General features: G+C 46.4%; 1 protein-coding gene across 1 annotated transcript in view; it reads right to left on the minus strand.

Moving 5' to 3' along the window:
* Nucleotides 1–212: 212 nt before the first annotated feature.
* The window catches only part of LOC142494583 (hepatitis A virus cellular receptor 1 homolog), a 37,275-nt gene continuing 10,504 nt past the window's right edge, over nt 213–26,983 (minus strand). Inside the window, exons 2-5 of the mRNA XM_075599033.1 lie at nt 16,558–16,905; nt 12,649–12,752; nt 2,445–2,565; nt 213–837 (exon numbers count right to left, since the gene is read on the minus strand). Of these exons, the coding sequence (XP_075455148.1) occupies nt 803–837; nt 2,445–2,565; nt 12,649–12,752; nt 16,558–16,905 (608 nt within the window). The 3' untranslated portion in view covers nt 213–802. The remainder of the gene's footprint in view (nt 838–2,444; nt 2,566–12,648; nt 12,753–16,557; nt 16,906–26,983) is intronic.

Raw genomic sequence — 26,983 nt, forward strand, 5'->3', positions numbered from 1 at the left:
TGCATGGGAGAGAGTTGTTTTTGGATGCGTGCCCACCACAGCAGCCCCTGTGAGGTTTTTTTTTTCAAAAATGATGGATTAACACCTTTGGCCAGAAGGGAGGAGGAAGAGGCAGGGAGGCGGGAGCTGGTGTGTATGGGCAGGTCCAGGATTAAGAGAGATATCCCCAGCAGCAAGGAGTACAGACAGACAAAGGATGTGAGAAGAGGATTTTTAGGGGTGATTTTAATTGAGGTGTGCAAAAGTCGCTGGAATAGAGTTTCGTAAATAGCGGTGCAGTGTGTGGGCACATACAAATGGTGGAGGGGAGATGTGGATAGAAGGAGGACAGGGGGGGAAGTTGGAACGAATAAAAACGTTTACAGAGTGAGGAAACAGCAAACAGGAAGAGCAATAGGGAGGGAATAATGAGATGCAGTGCAGCAGGTGGCGAGGACAGAAATTTAGGAGGAAAGAGTTCCCAGGTAATGGAGGATATGAGGATATGAGGATAAATCTAAATAGTAAATGCATTAATCAGACCTGAGAGGGATGTATAGCGCGACAGGTTACACAGCAGTTGAAGAATGTCTAATAGTAAAAGTTGTACATAGATTGTCAGAGCATTACAGAAGATACATGCTAACAGCTGCAGAGTTGAAGATGAAGTGCTGAATCCAGTTCTGCTTTTCTTGTTCACCTCCAATGTAACTCGTCATTAAAGCTTTACATAAATACTATATCAAAATCACATGATAATAAGGAAGGGAGAGGTTGAGACTAATTAAGACTGACAGACATAACAAAGGAGGTGTAAAACTGATCATTTTCTGCTCATGCGAGCACGGACAGACACACCTGTGTGAAGAAGGAATCATTTAGAATCTGCATAATGTACATATTTAAATCCATAGAAAATAAAAAAAACTTCCATGGATGTTAACTCCAACATAACTCCGTTTTAATAAATCTCTGTGATCCTATTTTTTTTTTTATTTTTTTTTAGATCTTGGTATCTCAGGAATGGAACCAGAACCAATGTCTAAGAAAAACAGCACCAGATTTCGAACAAAATGTGTTTTCTTTTCTATGCAGTTATAAACTTGAGTCAGTAACCGCTAAGTATTCACATTATTGAAGTTGCATTCCTTCCAGTTGGAATTTCATTTTCTTCCATTAGTTCTTTCAAAACTAAGGCTATCCCACATTTTAATCTGGTCTGTAACTGTTACATACGCCTATAATATATATTATCTCTAACTGTGCATGCAATGTCTTGTATATAATGTATACCCTGTTCACTTATGTAACTGTGTATTTGTAACCATGTATTAATTGTCATCATAACTCTGTGCCCAGGATATACTTGAAAACGAGAGGTAACTCTCAATGTATTACTTTCTGGTAAAACATTTGATAAATAAATATTTATATTTTTCACCACAGTTGTTTGTACTCTTGCTGCATATGTTTGTGATTTAGCAAGAGAAGGTTACCTCCTGGGAGGACTAAGCGGAGCACTGCAGGCAGGGTAGGCGCATGTGAAAACAGCACACCATTGATGATGAAAAAAACAAGTTTATTTAGTGACTAGAGACATCACAAAAATAGAGCAGAGCTGTCCACTCTGACACGTTTCGGGCCGTGGCAGTGCTCCGCTTAGTCCTCCCATGAGGTAACCGTCTCTTGCTATTAATACTATAGCTGGATGCACGCCTGGATGAGCTTCTACCTGAGATTTTTTCGGATATAGGCTCTACTTATAACAGTGAGTTATCCATGGATTTCTATTGTATCTTTTAGTATTAGACATCCTGCACGCTCTAAGTAGTTCATATTAAGTGTGGTAGTGAACGGGGGTACACCTTTACCTATTGGTTGTGGTGTCCCCTAAGTACCCTATAAATCCCACTTTTATTAGCCTACCCAGGGGACTACTATATTATGAGCCACAGGTGATCATTGTCTGATATACTTTCCATGCTCTGTATAACTCAAGAGCAACAATAGAATACATCTCCAAGATTTATATTCACTGCTCACTATTAAGGGAGTCAAAGAAGAATATTGATGTAACACATCTACCTGTGGATTATAATCTGATGCACCAATGTATGGACTTTATGTCAATTTATACACTATTGTTTGTGATTTAGGAGAGGTTTAAAGTTTTAAAGGAGTTACGGAAGGTTTCACGTGATGCAAATAATAAAATTAATAGGGCTATGTATAAAGACAATATATAAAGACAATGCAAAGTTTAACTAGACAAACTGCACCTGCATCAAATTTAATAAACTTGTTCAACAAGCAGCTTTCATTGGACACACAGATCCACAAAGGAATTTATGGCGCATACTGATGCAGAATTGTATACATCATTATAATATTTGCATCTGATGACTTCTCTTATAACCACTCCCTCAAAGTACCAGCTGGGAGGAATTCAGACATACAGTACTTACAGCTGCACATGATCACTGCCGATAAGATTAAACACAAAATCAAAACCCCTTTAATAATGCCTGGTAAGACAGCCACGTGCCAGTTAGACTGAGATCCTGCTTCTTGTGAGCAATTTATCTTCTGAAATAAAAGAAAGGGTAAGGGGAAATAGAAGATGGAGTCAGTAGGGTTCCAGAGGAGTCCAGGAGAATACTGGCCAACATGTGAAAGCTGTTTTTTTTTTTAGCTTTTGTATGAAAATACAGGAGATTTGAATTTCTGAAATCTTCATGGAATAAATATCTTATGGATAAACAATACATTGTTTAATTAAATCTAAGACAATGTCCCTGAAAAACAGAGGAGTTGGTCAGTAAGTGTTTCCAAGGGTTAGAAACGTGTTGAGTATATCATTATTAAAGCCTTGCTGCTATTAAGAAGAGGCTTTTTTTGTATCACAGCTTTTTATTGCCCCCCCCCCCCCCTATCAGAACAAAACACAGAAAAATAATTGCGCTCAATGGAATTTCTTTCCTTAATAAATCTGGTGCTGCTTTTTGCACCACAGTGTTTCCCCAGTTTTCAAGATAGAAGACCTTGATATGTAAGCCCGGCAAAATAATGGGGTGTTTCAAAGGGGGTCATTGATAAAGATTTCCAGGTTGTAGAACTGGTGTATGCCAAACTGATGCACCAGATTTACCAAAGTCAAAAATACCATTGGATTCTGTGGTAATGACTTTCCTTGATAAATCTTGTGCCGTTTGTTTTGACTCCAGTTTTGCAGACAGGAGACTTCATGAATAACCCTGTGCACACTTGAAGAAGAGACTTGTATACTATAGTTTTATCTATGAAGACTTCTCGTCCGTCCATTAAACGTTATCAGAACCTACAACACATCTACTCTTCAACAGGACTAACTCTCTGAATAAATATCCCCCAAAACTGTAACTGTAACGAACTGGTGCAAATCTAGAGTCATTCACAGCAGCAAGACAGGGTGGTAATACAGTGGCGAGAAAAAGTGTGTGAACCCCTATGATAATTATGGAAATTCCATAGATTTTCCATGATAACTTTCTTGATTCAAAACCTGACTTTTCTTAAATATCCAATAGGGTTTATATTAACAAATTCCATGTCAATGTTCAATGAGTAATTAAGAGTCAGGGTATGTGAAAAAGTAAGTGAACCCCTGGTTATATCAGCTAAATGAAAGGAGATAATTAGAATCAGGTGTTTAAATAATTTGGTAGATCTTCAGGTGTGAGTTTCAGAAGCCCACACTATATCAAGATCAGAAATGCTGTGAGTTTGCTCTTCACCATACAGGCAGAAGCTTGTCATGCCAACATCAAAAGAAACCTCTGATGACCTCAGAAAAGTAGTTAATCACAAAGTATTGATGCTCATCCGTCTAGAAAGGGTTAAAAAAAATCAGTTCTAAGGATTTGGGGTTCTGCCAATCCACTGTCAGACAAATTGAAAAAGTTCAAGACCACAGTCACTCTGCCCAGGAGCGGTCGTCCTACCAAAATCTTTCCAAGAACAAACCGGAAAATCATCTAGGAAGTCACAAAGAACCCCAGAGTAACATCCAAGGATCTGCAGGCCACTCTCGCCTTGGCTATTGTGAGCGTTCATGACTCAACTATCAGAAAAATACTGAACAAGAATGGTGTTCACAGAAGGATAGCCAAGAGGAAACCACTGGTCTCAAAAAAGAACATTGCTGACGTCTGAAGTTCGCCAAAGAGTCCATAGATGATCCAAGAGACTTCTGGAACAATGTTTTCTGGACAGACGAGTCAAAGGCAGAACGTTTTAACTTCAATGAGAAACGTTATGTTTGGCAAAAACCAAAACTGCGTTAGAACAGAAGAACCTCATCCCAACCGTCAAGGATGGTGGTGGGAGTTTGATGTTATTGGGCTGCTATGCTGCCTCAGGACCGGGACGGCTTGCCGTTATTGACACAACCGTAAATTCTGCATTGTAAGAGAGGATTCTAGAGAAGAATGTCAGGCCATCCATCTGTGAGCTGAACTTGAAAGTTCAATAGAAATCTGGGGCACAAAAATATTCCAAAAGCAAAAGAGACTGTAGAGGTCTCCTTGAAATTTGAGTATGCTTTGTATAATATACAGTATATAGATAAGATCAGGCCCATAAATGTTTATGTGGAGTATACATGAGGGGGTATCCAGAAATAGAGAATAAGATAATGCCTACCTGGCTTCACTCACAATAAGTGTGTGCAGCATCCAGGAAATTGAATAACTGGCGTATAATTTTCTTATATGTCCTTATAACACCTGGTAAACACCCTCCTGAACATTGATTTGTTTCTTCCGGTAAAGTAAGTGACTATACTGTAGCTGCACAAAGTCAGATGTACCTTATTTTTTCTTGAGTTCCGGCCCTAATCGTTGTCCTCCGGTGTGCCGTCTGCGAAGGTAGATAGAACAAAAACGAAGAGACAGCGGCGCACCACCAAAGTGAAGGAGGAGGATGACTTGAATACAAAAACGCTTTATTGGATCCTTGGCAAATAGATCGACATGTTTTGCACGGCGGCATGGGACAGAGAGAAGAAAGGTCCTGCAAGCCACTGAGAGCCTGGGTCCGGTCGCGACCGACAGCAGGGCCTGGCCAGAGGTCAGGGATAATTTGCAGCGCCGGCTGGCTGCCCCCCCACCCCAGCGGGCCCGGGACACCGGCCCTGCTGTTCCCCCCTCTCGGTGGCCCCGATTAAGGGTTTAACTGTGTCGGCCCACACAGAGTAACACCCCTTCCCCATCACATGGGGTGACTAGGCAGAATCATAGCCCGCCCACTTCTGCCCAGTGATAGTGATGTCATTTCAGGATATATATATGTAACCCTGCTTCCCCCCTTCCCCCAGACTCTACGGTGGTGTCTAGGGTGCATGAGGGCAGATTACATGCGGTATGGTGCATACCTGTGGTAAATAGGAGGGCCTGAGCTTCCCGCGATGTTATTGGGGAGCCAGGACCGGGCTTCTGGGATGTTAGCCTCCATGATCTCTTAGTGGTGCAGAGCCTCCATCTTCTATACTCCCAGGAATATGGGACAGGACCTGTATAGAAGAACCCCTTGGGTCCCAGGGTAATAGCTTCCAATTGACACACAGTCTTTGGTAACAACGGATAGTCTCTTTTATTGGCAGATCAGCAACTCCCAACGATAGTGGCTTCCAGTAGCCGCAACAACAACAGCCAAGTGGTACTTATTACTCTGCTCTCCTCCCACACGGATAATTCCTCCTCGCCTTCCCTCCAAGTCTCTCCTCCGACAGGATGGTCTGTGCTAGGGCTTCAATACCCCGTGGCCCACCCCGAGGTTATCCTCGCGGTGGGGCTTAGATTCTCCCCATCACCCCAGGCGGTGGGGTGAGGGCATTGGTCCACCAGTTCTATAGCTCTATCGCTCTACTCAGGGAAGCTGAATCCCTCCACTCCTCTCTCTGCTCCTGCACTTTGCGCAGGGAAGATCGCGGTCTCCTCCAACTCCTCGGACCGATCCGCAGGATTCTTCGACTCACGGCATAACTACTTGCCCTGCAGACTCTCGCATAACTCCGAGCATAACTAACTGAACTCACCGGAGTTGGCTGCTAAATATAGAGCTAGCCCCACCTCTCGTGACGTCAGCAGAACCTCCCCTCTTGCTCCTGCAGCAGAGTCCAGGCCTGCATCTACCACTCAGGGCAGGGCTATGAAGGGGGAAAACCCAGGATTATTACTGGTGCCTGATCTTAACAGGACTTACCACAGTAGAAAGGAGATAGGTATAGCATGTGCTGTTTACAGGGGGCTACATATCTTATACTATATTAGTGAAAGCACTGTATGTTTGTTTGCCTGCCTGCATGCATGCATGCCTGCCTGCTGGATGTCCGGTGTCCCTAGCGGCAATCTCATTGGTCCCTTGGCCCGCCCGCCCCCGCACACCTCTCATTGGCCTCACACACTCACACCACCCCCTTGGCCCGCCCCCCACACCTCTCATTGGCCTGAGGCGGAGTGACGGGCCAAAGGTCCAAAAAAATAAAAAAAAAAAACACACACACACACACACACACACACACACACACACACACACACACACACACACACACACACACACCTCTCTCCCCTCTCCCCTCTCCCCTCTCCCCTCTCCCCTCTCCCCTCTCCAAATCACCTCTTCCCCCTCCCCAGCGGCATCACCTCTTCCCCCTCCCCAGCGGCATCACCTCTTCCCCCTCCCCAGCGGCATCACCTCTTCCCCCTCCCCAGCGGCATCACCTCTTCCCCCTCCCCAGCGGCATCACCTCTTCCCCCTCCCCAGCGGCATCACCTCTTCCCCCTCCCCAGCGGCATCACCTCTTCCCCCTCCCCAGCGGCATCACCTCTTCCCCCTCCCCAGCGGCATCACCTCTTCCCCCTCCCCAGCGGCATCACCTCTTCCCCCTCCCCAGCGGCATCACCTCTTCCCCCTCCAAATCACCTCTCCCCGCTCCAAATCACCTCTCCCCGCTCCAAATCACCCCTCCCCGCTCCAAATCACCTCGCTTCCCGCCTCCCCGCTCCAAATCACCTCGCTTCCCGCAGCTGCCACGCGGCGCGTAAGATGGCGGACCCCCTTCCTCCCTCGCGGCGCCGAGTCAGACGGTGGCGGCGCCCGGAAGTACAGGTAGGTGTCGCTCCCCACCTCCGGCGCCAAACGGAACTGAGAAAGGGCGCATCAACTGAGGTGTGTGTGTGTGTGTGTGTGTGTGTGTGTGTGTGTGTGTGTGTGTGTGTGTGTGTGTGTGTGTGTGTGTGTCACTGTCCACTGCCCCCCCCTCCTATCCACTGCCCCCCCCTCCTGTCCACTGCCCCCCCCCATCCTGTCCACTGCCCCCCCCTCCTGTCCACTGCGTCCCCCCTCCTGTCCACTGCGTCCCCCCTCCTGTCCCCGCTCCTGTCCACTGCCCCCCCCCCCTCCTGTCCACTGCCCCCCCCCCTCCTGTCCACTGCCCCCCCCCCTCCTGTCCACTGCCCCCCCTCCTGTCCACTGCCCCCCCCCTCCTGTCCACTGCCCCCCCCCTCCTGTCCACTGCCCCCCCCCCTCCTGTCCACTGCCCCCCCTCCTGTCCACTGCCCCCCCCCTCCTGTCCACTGCCCCCCCCCTCCTGTCCACTGCCCCCCCCCTCCTGTCCACTGCCCCCCCCCTCCTGTCCACTGCCCCCCCCCCTCCTGTCCACTGCCCCCCCCTCCTGTCCACTGCCCCCTCCCTCCTGTCCACTGCCCCCTCCCTCCTGTCCACTGCCCCCCCCCTCCTGTCCACTGCCCCCCCCTCCTGTCCACTGCCCCCCCCCTCCTGTCCACTGCCCCCCCCTCCTGTCCACTGCAGGAAATGCAGGGGGAGGAATCCATGCCTTTGAGGCGCCCCCCCCCTCCCTTTGACGCCCCCCCCCCCTCCCTTTGACGCCCCCCCTCCCTTTGACGCACGCACGCACACACTGACTGACGCGCACACAAAGCCTGACTGACGCACGCACACACTGACTGAGGCACACACTGACTGTGTGTGCGTCAGTCAGTCTGTGTGTGTTTGTGTTTCTGCCTCAGACTCACTGACGCGCGAGCAAACACACAGTGACTGACGCACACACGCTACATGAAGCTGTAAAGGAGGGAGGGAGGGGGGGGACTGGATTGATGTGAATGGGGGACAAACAGAGAGAGGGGGGAGGAGAGAGAGGAACGGGAACATTACATCCCGGGCAACGCCGGGTCTCTCAGCTAGTATATATATATATACAGTGGTTGACAAATCACCAAAAAATCTACTCGCCACACAAAAAAATCTACTCGCCACCTAGTACCAAACGTGTGCTGCTTGGGCCAATATTTACTCGCCCGGGGGTTAAATCCACTCGCCCGGGGCGAGCAAATGTATAGGTTTGTCGAACACTGTATATATATATATATATATATATATATATATATATATATATATATATGAAAAAAAGAAAAGAAAAAACAGGCGCACACCTAGTGCATTAACATAATAAAAATTGTATTACAAGGAACATAAAATCTGACAAATGCCCACTCACAAGGTAAAAGCAATAAAATAGCGTGTATGAGATTGGCTCTCATTTGCCGTTGACTCGCTCCTCTCTGTGTAGCTCCAAGTCCTGGCGTTGTCACGTGACTTCCCTCGTGTAGCCGGTGAGCCGGTGAGCCGGTGAACCGCGAGCGGAAGCTCACATGCAGTCTTCGGCTGGGAAGGGACCCTCTGGACGGCAAAGGTCCTCCAGGTCCTCTATGGTTGTGCTGTATCGGAGCCGTCTGATACACACCGAAGGAAGAGTCTCTGGCAGCAGCAGGCCTCGATGGTGATCCCTTTAAAATGGGCAGCAAGAACCTGGTGCTTTTATCATTGGAACAGGACTTTTAAACATTGAAGGTTTTTTTGTATTTTTTCCTTTTTTCCTTTTTCACTTTTTTTTTTTTTTATAACTTTTTTTATTAGGAAACAGGCAAATTTACAGGCATGTATCACGTCACACTTTCCTAATACAATCTGGTTTTCTGATTTTCCGTGTTGGGAAGGGGGGGTGTGTACCGCCAAGGGTGGCGCGACCTCTGGGTCACCGGGTGACCAGGGGAGTGAGAGGTCTGAAAAAGAGAGGGGGGGAGAGGGTATGGGGGGGGAGGGGGTGTGAGGGTGGGGGGTGAGAGGGTGTGCCTTCCCCGCCCCGCTGACCCTAACATCCTTCAGGCTGTGGTCTGGGTGATCATGGTGTCTCCTATCGGGTTCACTTAGGTGTCAGTGAACCTCCCAGGGTTCCCATATTTTATAATGACTTGCAGTCTTGCGTTTGAGAAACGCCGTCAGACGCTCCATGAGCATTACTTCATCTATTCTTCTCTTAACCGCCTGAATGGAGGGGGGAGAGATCTTTTTCCAGGAGAATGCCACAGCACACCTAGCCGCGGTAAGAATGGAGGAGATTAATTTTCCTACCGGGCGGTCAATTTCCTCTATTGGCCTGCCCAGGAGGAAGGTCAGTGGATCTGGATCTAGTGTGAGGCTAGTTACCTCTCGGATTAAAGTTTGAATAGAAAACCAAAATTTTTGGATTTTTGGGCATGACCACCAAATGTGGGCCATGTCTCCTCTCTGTCCACAGCCTCTCCAACATAGATCTGAGGCCAGGGGGTAGATTTGCTTCAATCTAACTGGGGTAAGATACCAGTGGAACAAGATTTTGTAGATATTCTCCTTTGTCGTGGTACAGATGGAAGTTCCTGAAGCAGCGTCCCATATATCCTCCCAGTCTTCTCTATCTATATCTATACTTAATTCTGCCGCCCACTTGGACATGTAGTCGTGAGTGGAGGGGCCTGCTGTTCTCTCCATGCCAGCGTATATGTTTGAAATCAAGGCTGTTTGATGTGTGCCAGTACTTTTTCACTTTTTTAATATTTTGTGTTAGTCGTCTAAACCTATAGAGGTTTTTTAATTTAGTTACAAATAGTAAATTAGTCTATATTGCATTGCATTTTTTAGTCTTTATCAATGTGTATCAGTTTTATAACTAGTCACCCCACCAAGCACTTTATATGATTAGCTCAACTGGTTCTTATATACTAATTAGTTATATATAGAGGCGCAACTTCATTCCTTTGTTTGTTTTGTTTTTTATATATATATATAAAAAGAAAAAACAAACAAATTGGAGTAGCGCCTAAGTGTACTATACTAAATATATAACTTATAAAATTAGCTGTGTTGGATAGAGTATGGCAATAGGCTATACGACCAATAAATCCCTAAAGGCGAATGTAGCAGCTATATAAAATAGACATATAAGTATCACTGAAAATATATATATATATCTTCTAGAACAGGATTATGTTTTTTCCCTGCTCTCTGGATGTCAGCACACTTGCCCTAAAACTAGTGGTGCATTTCTCTGTTATGTGATTCCTGACCCTGCAGTATAACATTGCAACAAATGTATGCTTCCCTCCCTGGTTTGTCTGTTGCCTAGCAATTACAGCACAGACCCCTGTTAGTTTCTCCCAGAAAGCCTAGTTTGCTTAGTCCCTCTATATCCTGTGTGTTCAGACTCGCCCACTTCCTTTTGGATCCTGCAGTCTGTGAGTACACATCACTTGTTGCCTCTCCCATACAAGGCATTCTTAATTTACTTCTCCCCCACATGCCACTCCCCCACAGTTTCCCTCATCTGTTGTTATTGTTTGTTTTGCAATAAAAGAACAGTAAGAAAGAAGGACTCAGTGTGCATCTAAAGGGAGTGAGTTAACCTGCCTGACCCTACCTCTTAGTTACAAGGGGTTAGAGGGCCAGAACACATACTGTAGCATAATACTGGGGGTTTGTGCCACATTCCCCTTCAGAGACATTATATTTGTACCTCTCTTTAGAATCTTATTTTTTCTTCATTATAATTGTTTTCCTTTTTTTGAGTGTAATACTTATTTAATGGCAATATACAGTATCAGAACTGCTGAAAAACTAAAGCAGGGCAAATAACCTGCACCAAATTTATCAAAAGTAATGGGATAGTTTCCTTATGTTCAGTTTGTGTGCTCCAGTTTTGCAGTAGTTGGACTTTGATACAATTAATCCCATAGACCAGGGGTGTGCAAATCTTCTTTGCTACACCCCCTGCCTGCTCAGCCCCAGTGCTCGCACACACCCCCACCCACCTTAGGTAGGAACCGGCAACGTGACGTCACATGACCCCGCCGGCCACGCTGCCTTGACAACGTTTCACCCGAAGTAAGTAAGTTACAGAGGCCTCGTCCGCTCCCCGGCATTTAATTTAAATGCTTTGGGGAACAGCACGGGGCCTCTAACCACTGCGCCCCCCCCCCAAAAAAACTCATGTCCCCCAGTTTGCGCACCCCTGCCATGGACTGATGTTTTCTTTAATACATTGGCTTTTGCACCACTTATATGGCCATGATAATTGCAACATTGCTTCCATGTCCTTGTAGAAGATCACTTTAGGAGTGTTGGCTGCCAAACTGAAGCAAATACAGTCAGTCCTCGATTATCCAACGGAATCCGTTCTGGGAGTAGCGTTGGATAGTGAAACCGTTGTAAAGTGAGTCCCACGTTAATCAGTGGCGGTGAGCGTTGGATAACGCATTCAGGCGTCGAAAAACGGCCCATATGGTTGCATTGTAAAGCGTTGGATATGCCATCAATTGTAAAGTGAAACATTGGATAGCGAGGACTACCTGTATACTGATCCAGATTTATCAAGGGGAGAAAAATCCCAATAAATGGGGCAAATTGATCAAAGGAAAAACTCCCATTGTTTTCAATTGGATACCTTTTCGTTGTTGAATATGGATCTAGTTTTGGACTAGTTTTGCAACCGGGAGATCTCAAAATCAAAAAAAAAAGATTGACTGCTCAGGATTACAGAGAAAATTACTGATGTAGCGGCCGTTATTCGAACACTTCACGCGTCATGTACATCAGAATCCCGATTTGAAACCGCGGGATGAATTCCAGCGTTCCCGCACTAAGATGCGAGCGCGGCGAGTGCAGAAAAATGAATTTTAGTGTTCTGGCTTTTAAAAACATGAAATTGACACAGTAGCACAGTACTGTACACGTTACAATTCATCCATTTTATTGCAAACAAAGAAACAGAATCCATGAAATTCAAACAAAACATCCGCGATAAGCGCGGGTGCCTGGGGCGATTGGCCGCGTTCTTGCTGCGTGGGGAACAGCAGAGAACTCAAAATCGGCGCCGAGATGTGTTCGAATAACTGCCGCTTCATCAGTAAGTCTGGATAGGGCACTACAGAGGGGACATAACTATGAATAACGGAGAACACGGTTCAGAGAACCAGAGTATATCTCTACCTGTGTGCCCACAAATGAGCGGCACATATATTTAGATACAATATTTATACCACTCATTGGTGTGCAGACAGGTAGAGATATACTCTGGTTCTCAGACCTCCAAATCAATTGGATTAATCCTTCTGATGAATCTGGTCCAAATTTTCTTTTCAAGTCTTGCTCTGGTTTTGCAGCCGGAAAACTTTGATACTGTACATCAATCTTTCCATTGGGGCCAAGAGGGACTTTTTCCTCATAGCAACACGTGTGTATATATTACCTAACGATTTATAAATGTAACTGAAAAGACAGAATAAAGTAAATTGGAACCTGAGTCTGCATTGTGCCCACTGGTGAGATTAGCAGAGGCCTGGGGGAGTCTGTGACAATCGTTGGTGGCCGGGATGATGGAACCACATCAACATCCTCAGCAACTGAGAAAAGGGAATAAACGTTTGTTGAAAGATGAAGTATTTTTGCATATAGCAGAGTCAGAGGATTCAGTGCCGTACATAGAAATTAACCAGCGTAAAGGGTCCATGGGAATTATTTATCAGTCTAACAGCTGCAAAACTAGGGCCTAAAAATGGTATAAAAAAAGACAAAAACGGCACCAGATTTATCAATGAAATAATTGCACAAAAAGCTAAATTATTTTTTTTCCCTTTTTTTCCTTTGATTAATCTGGTGTTAATCAAATCAGGGGTGCCAGTAGCCACTCTGCCAAGGCTAGATATGATTCACAATATGGTGGCATTTAAATGTCCCTGGCCATGATGTCATCCCTTGCTTCCTATTAGCCCGGGTGACGCGGAACATTTAATCACTGCCATATTGAGAACCACATCTAGCCTGGGCAGAACGGCTACCGGCACCCCCTGTGGAGGTACGTATCTCTGGAAGCAGGGGGTCCCGGAGCTGAAATCAATGCGGTTCAGCTCTGGAGACCCCCTGCTTCATTCCTATTTGAGAGTGGTGGAGAGGGTAAAAGAGAACGAGAGAGGGAAGGGATAGGGACAGGGGAGAGAGGGAGTGGAGAGGGAGGGGGCGGATGAGAGGAAGGTAATAAAGAGAGGGGAGAATGAAAGAAATAGGGGGGTGTAACAGGGACATAACCCTGTCTAAATTAGGCTGCAATATAAAGCCTCTAGTAGTCTGAGGAATCTAGCAGGGAGCTGGTTAATTGCAGCCAAAGTCAATTAATCAGTCTCCACCTGGCTGATCAATGAGGTTGAAAAGCTTCATGCTAGACCCAGACCAGAGATTCTTGATCACACAGGAGGACTGTGTGCTGATATCAAGAGACAGGGACTGCAGACTTCAATAAACACCAACCAGACTCAGGGACTGATTCAAAGAGCCCCTGCTTACAGGTGCCTCATTAGACTTTTTGGGGGTGATAGGTTGGTAAGGGTATTCCCCCCCCCCCCCAGCACAGCAGAGAGGGACTGGGGAAGTGAGTTAGCCCTTACAAAAGGATAGGTGTTTGTTTCTTTGTATACATGTTTATATTGCCTTAAACTGTTGTTTAAAATGAGGAGCTGAATAAAACCATGGTTTAATTTCCCCCAAATCGGTCTCCCTGAGTATAACTCTGCACATGTCTCTTACAAGGGGGAAGAAAAGGGAGAGTGCGAGTGAGGAGGGGTGAGGGGAAAGAGAGATGGGGGTTGAGAGGAAGGAGTGTGATGAGAGGGGAACTTTTTAAGGTTGCTGACAGGGGTAGAGACTCTAGTCCTGGGCCCTGAGAAAGCTGTCTACAGCCCTGGATGGGATCATACTTTTTCTACTGTCTCAATCAATTCTTAAATTTGCTCAAAAACAGTTTTTCTGCTGTTGCACCCTTTCATGTGTTTGTATATAGAATACAACATTGTATATGTAGCCAAAACTGGTTTTCTGGCTACCAGTCTGCCCTTACTGGCAGTAAGCCCTGGTAAGAGCAGGCTGCCAGTAGTAATCATGGGTTTTCCCCACTCCCTGCAGTGCCCTTGAGTGACAGGGGAGGTGTTGTCAGCTAGGCCTGAGTATACCCAATCAGGGGTCAGACCTAGTGCCCTCCTCCTGGCTGTACTTAAGGGGATTGTCGACCAAACTCTAGGTGTTCCTCTCCTCACTGAGAGAGGCAGGTCACACATCAGAGAGCCTGAGATTGGGGCCTTCTCTGTTCCTCTTCCCCTTGTGAGAGAATGAATGTGCACCTATACCTGACTCCTGATAGAGGGTTTGGGAAGAGCTAGGACAGCTGCGGTGCCCTTGGCCGTAGTGGTTGACCAGGGACCATCCTCCAGCTTGGAAGCTGATCCATAGAGACTGTATTGGGCAGACCATTGTCGTGCTATGAGTGCTGACCCAATAAAGACCTTTTCTGGTTATATACCTCCTGCCCGGACAGCTCAGCCATCCTGTTAACAGCAGGTATCATGCACCACATACGTAGTAATGGCCAAATCTCCCACCCGGTGGTAGAAACACCATTACATATAATATAAATATAAATACTGCTTTGTGTAGGGAGGGGGTGTGATGGCTCTGTGTGGTTAGTGGAAAGGTATGTCGGTTGAGTAAGAAAAGGGCATGTGAGTGGTTTGTGTGTATGAGGGGAGGAGCAGTGTGTGTAAGAAGAGGTAGGTGCGTGACAGTGGTATATGTGTGGTGTGTGTGGACGGAGTGAGTGGTCTGAAAGTGTGGGGCAAGAGGGAAGGTGAAGGGGGTGTGAGGGTATGGTGTATGATAGAAGTGGGGTGAATGTGAAGTGTGTGATAGATAAATTGAATGTGCGTGCTACGTGAGAACGGGGAGTGAATGTGTAGTGTGTTGAGAATAATAGGCTTGATGTGGTCCACAATATGGCAGCGTTTAAATCTCCTGCATCACAATAGGAAGCCACGACATCACCCCTTGTCGCTTCCTATTGGCTCACTGGAAGCGGGACATTTAAATGGCTATCGGCACCCCTTACGGAGGTAAGTATCATGGAAAGCAGGGTGGGACCTGGAGCTGAAATGAATGGAACTTAAGCTCCGAAGACCTCCTGCTTTAGTCCTATTTTTAAGAAATAGGAAAAACGCTACACTTGCTCTGCTGCGTTAATAAAAATAGCTATGAGGACTGCAGCTTTAAATCCTCCACATCATGCGGGTCAATAGGAAGCGGCAAAGATGATGTCACAGCCATCTCTTAGCCTGTGAGGTTTAAACCGCCATTTTCTTTCCTTTGCAGGAAAAAGAATAGTGTTTCGGCTCCGAGGACGCCCTCTTCCTGTACAGGTAAAAAGAAAAGCCAGGAGGGAGGGAGAGGAAAGGGGACAGGGCGGGTGAGATGTGATAAATAAAATTGTACAGAGGGAGCTGCCCCTTTAAGATACACCTAGATCACAGCCCGCTCAATTTTAGTCCTTGCTTGTGTCTGTGGCCCCTCCGGCCTAACCCAGAAAGTTCCCCAGGAAGCAGGTTGAGGCTTCTGGGATCGGCCTGGCGGCGGGACCATTTCCTCCCCCCATTTATACTGGTGCCGGCTCGATAGTGATAGATATATAAAATATTGGTGTAATGCCAGGAATTGTGAACAAAGTACTAATTTGCATGCATTGATTAAAAAAACTATTTGCTCTGGTTTACCACTAGCAATACGACTTTAGTGAATAGGTTGTTATGTAACGGTGTTTCCCCCACCCAATCACAGATAGGGGCCATTACAGGTTGTATGGTGCATATACCTGCTGGCAACAAGAGGGCTAAGTCATCTGCAATGACTTGGGGAAAAAGGAACAGGCTTCTGGGGTTCATACCCCACATAATACTTAGCAGTGCAGCGCCTCCGTCTGCCGTAGGCTCCAGGGAAATGGAGACGATCTCCCACAGTAGAACTTGTACCTCTCCCCCCAGTTAGATCACACACCAGGCCGGAGGTATATTGCAAACAGGAACAGTTTATTACTACACACTTTGCAGTAACACAACAGGTACTCAGCAGTCTTCTGCTGGATACAGTCTCTTAGATCAGCTCTCACTGAAGATGGTCCCTGGACCGTCACTACAGCCCAAGGGCACATGCAGCCATCCTAACTCTTCCCCACCACGCTAGCTGATCTATATTTTTGTGTGATTGCTGTATTATAAACACAATATAAACATTCGGTTATTCCGGAAGCTTCTCTTACATGCTGCCTGTACCGCGGTTCATGCGACTGATGTAGAAGCAAATCTCTACTTTCGCTAGCAAGGGAGGAGTACTCACCTTCCGTTATCTCCACTTTTATCTCCTTCCTGTGGGCATTGAATATTGTCGAGATTTCCATATGGCAGCAGTATGTTCCTTCATCAGCACGTTGCACCCCAGTGATAGTCAGCGACACATCCCCCTGTGCTATGTTCCCCATTAACTTGTATCTCTCAGATTCCCTCTGGGTCACTGTCCTGCCATCAGTCCGGATAATAACATTGTTACATTGCCAAGATAAGAAAGATGTGCAGCTGCCTCGTCCCCAGCACATGCTGGTGGTGCCTTTATGAGCAGAGTATGTACAGGGTAAGAGCAAAGTATCACCCACGGATCCTGTCACCTCTTCCAATGATGCAGAGAGGTCTGTGAAAAAGAGTCAACAAAATGCATTATAAGAAATGTAAGGATGAGACTACAAGCTTTTTTCAACCCACCCGACACCGCACATGCTGGTGGTGTGTTTATGTGCAGAGTATGTGCAAGGTAAGAGCAAAGTATCACCCACTCATCCTGTCACATGTTCATCTGATACTGATGGAGCTGGACGATTATGGCAACATTGTGGAGTATGGATTAGGGCGCCGACATGGGGAGAGCTGGGACATATTGAAGTTCAACTGTGTTGGGCCACAGGGTCCACTCTAGCACCCCTCCCCCCCACACAAACAAGTGCACCTGGTCTGGCAATGAGTAAGAGAGGAGGGGGAAGATAAGAGAGAGGTGGGGGAAGTAAAATAGAGGAACAGGGGCGTATGAGAGAGGAGCGGGGTAGTAAGAGAGAGGAGCGGGAGAGTAAAGAGATGGGGGGAGTAAGAGAGAGAGGGGCGAGTAAGAGGGGGTGAGGGAGGGAGAAGGGGGGAGATAGAGAGAGGGAGATAAGAAAGAGGGGAGAATGAGAGAAATGTGTGGGGGAAGGAAAGGGCAAGTGAGGGGTGAGGAAGAGATGGGGGTTGAGAGGTGGGAGTGTGATGGAGAGGGGGCCTTGTAAGGCTGCTGACAGGGGTAGAGACTCTAGTCCTGCTCCCTGAGAAAGCTGTTGGCAGCCCTGGATGGGATCATACATTTTCTACTGTCTCAATCAATTCTTATGTAGCGCACTTTCCCCCACCCCCTGGGAGATAAGGCGTCTGCGATGTGTGTGGGGCTTTACCTGTGGCTCGCAAGAGACCTGAACCTCTGCCGCTGGGAGCCTGGGGTGTACCTGATTCATTATGTAACAGCGCCTCCACCTGCACGGGATCCCAACTATGTGGGATAACCCAATGCAGGAACATATATGTACAACACACACTGATGCAACAGAACAAGGGAGCTTTACTATGAACATATATGAAATACCAAACAATGATAACAATAATACTACTGGTTACAGCTAATCATCCAGCCATGCAGGGCAGTGACCCACCACCGTATAACCCACACCGTGTCCACAGTACCTGATGGGGCCCTCGGGTACCCAACCACCCAGATGTCCACAAGGATATAACCCCTCCCATCCCAATGTGTGTGACCGTGCGGCCCACTATATAAAGTGTAAAAACAGTTGGTGCACTTTAAGTATAGGTACCTGCCGGGTGCTCCTGCACCCGGGCGTGCCACTGGAAAGACAAAAGGAATCCGCCGATCCAAGGACGTCATCTGCGACGAGTCCACCTCCGTGTGGGTTGGTATTCCGCTGGAGTGTCCCACACGAAGATAGTCTCTAGTCTTGGCAAGGTGGTCTGTTCCCAGACCACAATTATCAGGGCTGCGCACCGTTGAAGCTGTGTCCCTGAACTACCAAACAGCTAATAGGACAAGGTCCCTACCTAAGGGCCTGTCCCTGTTGCAGCCACAATCTTAAGATGTGAGTTGGGGCCTAGCTGGGGCCTAGGGGGTCTCTGGCCTAGTGCAGAGGGTCACAGACCCTTAAACACACATACACCCTCCCCTACCTGTGTCCCAGCTCCAACTGACTTCCTGGTGCCAGCGCGCGAAATGTAACTAACTCCTGCAGGGGAATCCTAAAGCCCTATTGGCTGTCTGGCTGCATGTGATGTCATCTCCCTAAGCCTCTTGGGAGTTGTAGTTCCCCGCGGAGCCGCGAGTGCGCATGCGCGACTAGTAATGGCCCCCGGCTAATGCTTTGCACATGCGCGAACCTCGCGCAAGATGGCGGCGTCCTGAAGACAGAACCGCCGGAGCCTTCGGCGATGCGCCCACCCCTGCAGCTCCCTGACACATTGTGGGGGTCCCTCCCGCTGAAACGGAGGTAGGGGGGGGGGGGGGGGCAGGGGAACCCTGCTATACTTAAATATGGCCAAAAACTGTTTTTCTACTGCTGCACTGTTTCATGTGTTTGTATCTAGAATACAAACATTGTATAATATAAATATATATACTGCTTTGTGTAGAGAGGGGGTGCGATGGCTTTGTGCGGTTAGTGGAAAGGTATGTCGCTTGAGAAAGAAAAGGGCATGTGAGTATCTTGTGTGTATGAGTGGAGGAGCTGTGTGTGGTGTGTGTATGAGGGGAGGAGCGGTGTGTGAGAATGGGGTGTGTGGAGGGTGTGAGTGGTCTGAAACTGTGGGGTGGGAGGTAAGGTGAGTGGGGTGTGTGCGTATATGGAGTATGAGAGAAGTGGGGTGAATGTGAAGTGTGTGATAGATAAATTGAATGTGCGTGCTACGTGAGAACGGGGAGTGAATGTGTAGTGTGTTGAGAATAATAGGCTAGATGTGGTTCACAATATGGCAGCGTTTAAATCTCCTGCATCCCAATAGGAAGCCGCGACATCACCCCTTGTGGCTTCCTATTGGCTCACTGGAAGAGGGACATTTAAATGGTACCGGCACCCTTTACGAAGGTAAGTATCTCAGAAAGAAGGGTGGGCCATGGAGCTGAAATGAATGGAACTTAAGCTCCAGAGACCTCCTGCTTCAGTCCTATTTTTTTTGTTTCAAATTTTTTTATTAGGCATTGATACAATACACATTATTACAAAAATATCTTGGCCTAATACAGGGTTTTTCTTTTTGTTGTTAACAGAGAAAGTCTCAACGCTCTCCCGACCCTTCTCCTTGGGTCGACAGGGTTAGCGTGAGGGTGGAAACAGAAAGAGAGAAGGGAGAAAAAAGGAGGGGGGGGGGAGGGTTCCGTCCTCCTCAGTTTCCGATGATGGGTTTCTCTCGTGTCTCATCTATTGCTTCTTAGGGGTAGGCAAGTTTTAATTTGCTGTTTGGGTCAGCCATGGTTCACATATTTTGTAGAAGGATACCGTTGTCCTTTTCAGAAAGGATGATAACTTCTCCATTACCATTACCTCTTGTATTCTTTTCTTTACTGTTTGCTTAGGGGGGGAGGCACCTTCTTCCATGAGGCGGCCACTGCACATCTGGCCGCCGTGAGGATGAAGGAGATTAATTTTCCTATTGGTCGGTCAAGTTTCTCTATTGGCCTGGCCAATAAGTAGGTCAGCGGGTCAATGGGTATTGTGAGGTCTGTGACCTCTTTTATTATATTTTGTATGGTTTCCCAATATTTCTGAATTTCCGGACATGACCACCAGATATGGGTCATGTCTCCATTTTGACCGCAGCCTCGCCAGCATAGATCGGAGGCCAGAGGGTAGATTTGATTTATTCTGACTGGGGTAAGATACCAGCGAAACAGTAATTTGTAAATATTTTCCTTGATTGTGGTACATATGAAAGTTCCTGAGACTGATTCCCAAATACATTCCCAATCCTCTCGGTCTATAACTATATTCAATTCTGCTGCCCAATTAAGCATGTAGTCATGGATGGAGTCGTCTGTCGCCCTCTCCAATTCTGCATAGATTTGTGTTATAAGACCTTTTTGGTGGACTGTTTCCTTGCACAGCCGCTCAAAACCAGTGAGAGGGGTAAATTCCAATGTTGGGGATACTGTTTGAATAAAGTGTCGAATTTGAAGGTATTTGAAGACGTTCAGTCCTACTATTTCATATTTGTTTTGTAATCTTTGATAACTCAGGAACTGCCCTAAGCTCAGGAAGTCGGCAACCGCCCTAATATTTTTAACCGTAAATTGGTCGAATTGTCTGGGCTCACAGCCAGGTGGAAATTTGGGTTTTTTAATGATTGGGATGAGTTGAGATTTAGGGGCCGTGAGCTTGAATTTGAGTTTGCATTTCATCCAGGTCTCCCATGTGTGTTTCATTGGACCTAATTTGAATTTACTATTCTGCATATCTTCCCTGCTCAGGGATCAAAGGCATGCTGGCAGAGAAGGCGTGCCGGCGTATTGCGTTTCTATGTCCATCCAGCAATATTGGCCTGGGTTTGCGTTCCAGACTACTACCTGTCGCAGCTGGGTGGCTTGATAGTATATATTGAGAGAGTGGGAAAGATGGGGGAGAGAAGGAAAAAAGCTGTTAACCACCCCTATCATTTTAGATTTTGATCAGGAGGTGGTCAGTTTAATATTTTTTTATGATTAGTGTTATGTGTCTGTGTTTGAGTGTTCATTCCCATCTATTATTTTATAAACCAATAAAGGTTAAGTTTTATGTTATACACATCATATCATCTTCCTATGAGTGCTAGTTATTGTTACGATTGTGCTCGCGACAAACCGGGACCGGACCGCGGGGCTGAGGTGGGGTTATATAATCACCGACCTTAGTCCGCGCAGACTGATCCGGAGTGCGCAGTTCGTAGTCGTACGTAGGAGGGTCAGGAGTGGAGAAGGCAGCATCGTCGTTATTCAAGCAGGAGTTCGGCAACAGGTAGTCAGGAGTTCCCCGCTTCAGCTTAGGAGCGTGAGTGCGGGAGTGACCTCTTCGTGAGGAGCGGCCTCGGCCCATGACGCCGGTCTCAGCAGGGGGAGACAGCAGGCTGGCCGAAGTACACCGCAGGGCAGCGTCGGGAAACCAACGCTTCAGCACAGAAGTCAGGAACGGGCCCCGGCATGGAACTAGCAGGCGGCCTCAGGAAACAACGCTTCAGCAGAGAAGTCAGGAACGGGACCCTGCATGGAACTAGCAGGCGGCCTCAGGAACTAGGGACAAGAACCAGAAAGGTTAGTACACCAGGATACAAGCCAGGGTGGCTTGTGGCAGAGACAGTAACGTCCAGGGTAATAATTTATGCTCGGCACTGTTTCAGTGCCAAATCCCAGGATATAAAGGGCGGAGATCCAATCACAGGAGGAGAGTGTGTGAGTATTCCTCCAATGATGGAGCACAGGGCAGAAGCTGCAATGAGAAGCAGCACATGTGCCATTGATTGCCAGAGGAAGCTTTTGCAACTGCAGAAGTCTGCAAAAGCTATAATCAAAGCCAGGAGTGGATTCCTTACAGTTATATAGGGGTCTTTTTCACTTGTTTAGGCAAGTGTAGTTTTGGCTTGATAGTATCTTGTAATATCTGGGACTCCAAGACCCCCTCTCCCTCTTGACGCAAGCAAAACTGCCCTGGCAATTCTGGGTTTTTTACCCTGCCAAATAAAATGAAAGATTAGTTTTTGGATATTCTTCAATTCTGAGCCAGGGATGTGGACCGGGAGAGTCTGGAAGTAATATAACAATCTGGGGAGTATATTCATTTTTACTGAGATCATTCTCCCGATCAATGATATTTGGTACCCTCCCCATTTATCTAGGTCCTGTTTAATTTTCAGAAATAAGGCTGGGTAATTGTGTTGATATAGGGATTGGTAGTTCCTCGATATCTTTACTCCCAAATATTTGATACAAGAGGAGCTCCATCGGTAGTTAAAATTTAGCTTTAGAAGTTTCACCTCTGGCTCTGGCAGGTTTAAATTCAGCGCTTCGGATTTGTCACTATTAATTTTGTATCCTGATATTCTTCCGAAGTCTAGGAGTTCTTTTTGGAGGTTGGGAAGGGAAATTTGGGGTTTGGAGAGCGTTAAGATGATATCGTCCGTGAACAGGGATATCTTATATTGCGTATGTCCAATTTCTATTCCTCGGATGTCTACATTATTTCGAATTGTGGATGCCAGGGGTTCTATAGTTCGTGCAAAGAGGAGAGGGGACAAGGGGCATCCCTGTCTCGTGCCATTTGTAATATCAAATCTCTGATTACTGCCCCCTGGTAATTTTACCATTGCTGAATGGTCCTGGTAGAGTCTACGGACCCCTTCTAGGTATGCGTCTTTAAAGCCGAATTTACGCAAAGTGTGGTCTAGGAATAGCCAATCGATTCTATCGAACGCCGTCTCTGCGTCTAAGCTAAGGAGTAATGCTTTGGTTCCAGTGAGGTGAACATGGTCTATAATATTGATTATCTAACGAGTGTTGTCTGAGGCTTGTCTGCCCGCGAGAAATCCTACTTGGTCAATGCTTATAAGTCTCGGTAAGATAGGGTTTAGTCTATTTGCAAGTATTTTGCTATATAATTTAAGGTCATTGTTGAGAAGGGAGGTTGGACGATAGCTTCCACATTGCATCGGATCTCTGCCTTCCTCATGGATGATGGCTAGGTTAGCGAGAGACATTGATGTGGGAATTGGGTTCCCTTCCATAAAGTGGTTGAACATTTTTAGTAGATGCGTGGATAGTATGGGCAAGAATCTCTTGTAATAGACATTGGTGAAACCGTCAGGGCCAGGGGACTTGGAGAGTTTTAGCACTTTGACCGCCTCTTCCAGTTCCTCTTTTGAAATCTCAGCGTTGAGGACTGTGTTTTCCTCCTCTGTTAATGTAGGGAGGTGGCAATTGTCTAAGTATTTTTTTTATAGATTCGGATGCTATAGGTTCAAGTCGTCCATTTTTGGATCTTAGGTTATATAGCTCAGTATAATATTTAGTAAACTCTGCTGCTATTTTGTTATCGCTATATTGTATCTCACCAGATCTATTTTTGATCGCCGTTATTTGGGATCTCTTTTGTATTTCTCTCAGTCTGTTGGCCTTGTTACCCTTATCATAGTACTGTTGATTAGTCCATTTTAGGGCCTTCTCAACATCTTCTAGCTGGGCTTGTTTAAGGTTTAGTCTGGCTGTGGTTAGAGCTTTGTAAATTCTCTTTGAGGGATTAGATTTGTGGGCTTGTTCCAGCGTAATAATATTGTCTGTAAGTTCTTTGATCAGCTTCTGTCTGACTTTTTTTTCCTATGGGACGCAATAGAGATGAATTTGCCCCTAATTGCTGCCTTATGGGCCTCCCATAGGATTGCTGGGGAGGAGACTGATCCTGAGTTAAAGAAGAAGTAGTCCTTAAGTGAGGTTCTAATCTCCTTCTCTATCTCAGGATGATTCAGAAGGGAGTCGTTTAGCCTCCAGGAATAAACTGTAGTTTTTTAATTCGAATGGTACTGATAGGGTCAAGGTGATAGGGGCATGATCGGACCATGTAATCGGGCCAATGTCCGAGCCAATGGACGCCTCCAAGACATTTTTGGTTACCAGAAAGTAGTCTATACGAGAACAGGTCTGATGAGGTGCTGAGTAAAAAGTAAAGTCCCTCTGGCCTTGATGCTGGGATCTCCATATATCTACCAATGAGAACTCACTCAGTATTCCCCTGAACCTTTTCCCTGTGAGCTGGGAGTGGTTGTACGGGCGTGACCCATTGTGATTGATCTGTCCTCATTGGGGTTTAGAACCATGTTTAGGTCCCCGCCCACTGGTATCGACGACAGATATCCCGAGTCAATGCCCTCGAGAACTGTTTTTAGAAATTCCGTTTAATTCTCATTAGGGGCGTATACATTAATCAGAGCGATTGCCGAGCCCGCCAAGGAGCCGTATACCACCAAAAAACTACCCTCTGGTCCATTGTTGTTTTGATAGTGATAGATAGATAGACTGTATTAAATATTGGCCTAATGTCAGGAATGTTGCTGTAAGTACTCATTTGCACGCATTGCGTAAAAAAAACTAATTGCTCTGGTTTACCGCTAGCAATACGATTTTAGTGAGTAGGTTGTTAAAAAGAGTTATTAACAATCTTTTCTAATATTAATCTTTAGTAAATCTTGCTGTTTGTGTCAATCTTATAACAAAAAATGGGCATTGTTTGCTGACCTACATAAAGGGAAAGTTATCTACAAAAATCACTAACGGGCTTAACTTTACCTCACCTTCCATTATCTCCATTGTTATCTCCTTCCTCTGGTCACTGAATAGCCATGGCATCTCCACAAGGCAGTACAATAACAAATATTGACAGATTTACTATAAATCATTCTTCCTGTTATTACACAGGTTATTAAGAATTTATATTAGCGTTAGGGACCCCTGAATTGTGGTCTGCCGTGCAGTTGGCTCAGGGGCTTACAACAATTTTGGCCAAAAATGTTAAACTAAAAGACCATTTTACTTAATAGATATTTATACATATACATTTAGGCACTGTACCGTGTATGAGTTTCATTGGATGTGCTAAAACTGAGCTCTGTCTGTGTTTTATGTTCTGTCTCTGGTTTTAAATATATATTGCCATGCTCAGTAGCACTCCTCTGTGACACTCATATGCTTATATATATGTTGTGGTTATTTTGGGGGTTCAATAGGAGCTTGTTAGGTGTCCAATATGCACCATACAACCTGTGATGGCCCCTATCAGCGATTGGGTTGGGTGGGGGGAGAAACACCGTTACACCTGTATAAAAAGAGGATGTCCTCAGAGCTGAAACACTCTATTCTGTTCCCTGCAAAGTAAACAAAATGGCGGGTTTAATCCTCACGGGACACACAGGCCAATAGGAGGCTGCCTGATGTGGAGGATGTAAAGCTGCAATACTCATGGTAATTTTTTTTTTAAGCGGCAGAGCAAGCGTAGCGTTTTCCCTATTTTTAAAAAAAATAGGACTGAAGCAGGAGGTCTCCGGAGCTTAACCCCATTCATTTCAGCTGCACGGCCCACCCTTCTTTCCAAGATACTTACCTCCGTAAGGGGTGCCGGGAGGCATTTAAATGTAGAATGTTCCCAATTATCCTGACTGATGGCAGCACAGTGACCCAGAGGAAATCTAAGAGATACAAGTTAATGGGGAACATAGCACAGGGGGATGTGTCCCTGACTATCACTGGGGTGCAGCGCGCTGATGTAGGAACATACTTAATAGATATTTATACATATACATTTAGGCACTGTACCGTGTATGAGTTTCACTGGATGTGCTAAAACTGAGCTCTGTCTGTGTTTTATTTTCTGTCTCTGGTTTTAAATATGTATGGTGCATATACCTGCTGGCAACAAGTGGGCAGAGTCATCCGCGATGGTAGTGGGGACACAGGAACAGGCTTCTGGGGTTCATACCCTACATAATACGTAGCAGTGCAGCGTCTCCATCTGCCGTAGACTCCAGGGAAATGGAGATGATCTCCCACAGTAGAACTGATTACCTCTCCCCCCAGTTAGATCACACAACAGGCCGGAGGTATATTGCAAAACAGGAATGGTTTATTACTGCAGTCTGCAGGTACTCAACAGTCTTCTGACGGATACAGTCTCTTAGATCAGTTCTCACCATCAGGCCAAGGGCACCCGAAGCCATCCTAGCTCTTCCCCACCTCTCCAGCGGAGGCAGAGGTATTGGTCCACACTCACTCCTCCCCGCAGGGAAGAGCACATGGGAAGGCCCCAATCTCAGGCTCCCAGAGTTACAAAAATCACTTTTAGTTACAAAAATCACTAACAGAGGTCACTTTACCTCCCCTTCCATTATATCTTTCTCGTCATTAAATAGCCATGGGATCTCCACACGGCAGCAGTATGTTCCTTCATCAGTGCGCTGCACCCCAGTGATAGTCACAGACACATCCCCCTGTGCTATGTTCCCCATTAACTTGTATCTTTCAGATTCCCATTGGGTCACTGTCCTGCCATCAGTCCGGATAATAAATTGTCCCAACTGGTCAATGTACAGCTGCCTCGTCCCCAGCACGTGCTGGTGATGCCTTCATGAGCAGAGTATGTGCAGGGTAAGAGCAAAGTATCACCCACTGATCCTGTTACCTCTCCCAATGATGCAGAGAGGGCTGTAAAGAAGAGTCAACAAAATGCATGATAAGAAATGTAAGGATGAGACTACAAGCTTTTTTCAACCCACCTCATACCGCATACAGTATGCTGGTGGTGTGTTTATGTACAGAGTATGTGCAGGGTGAGAGCAAAGTATCACCCACTCATCCTGTCACATGTTCATCTGATACCGATGGAGCTTTAGGATTATGGCAACATCATGGAGTATAGGATTAGGGCGCCGACGTGGGGAGAACTGGTATATATGGAAGTTCAACTGGGTTGGGTTGCTGGGTCCTCCATGTACTGCGGGGTCCTCTCTAGTAAAACTTGTGCACCTGGTCTTGCAATGAGTAAGGGGGGAGTAAGAGAGATGAGGGGGAGTAAGAGAGAAGGGAAGGTTGAGGAGTGAGTAAAAGAGGAGGGGGAATGAGAGAGGAGGAGGGGCAATAAAGACGGGAAGTAAGAGGAGAAGGGGGAGTAAGAGAG

Source organism: Ascaphus truei, chromosome 5 (assembly GCF_040206685.1).
Source record: "Ascaphus truei isolate aAscTru1 chromosome 5, aAscTru1.hap1, whole genome shotgun sequence".
NCBI classification, from domain to species: domain Eukaryota; kingdom Metazoa; phylum Chordata; class Amphibia; order Anura; family Ascaphidae; genus Ascaphus; species Ascaphus truei.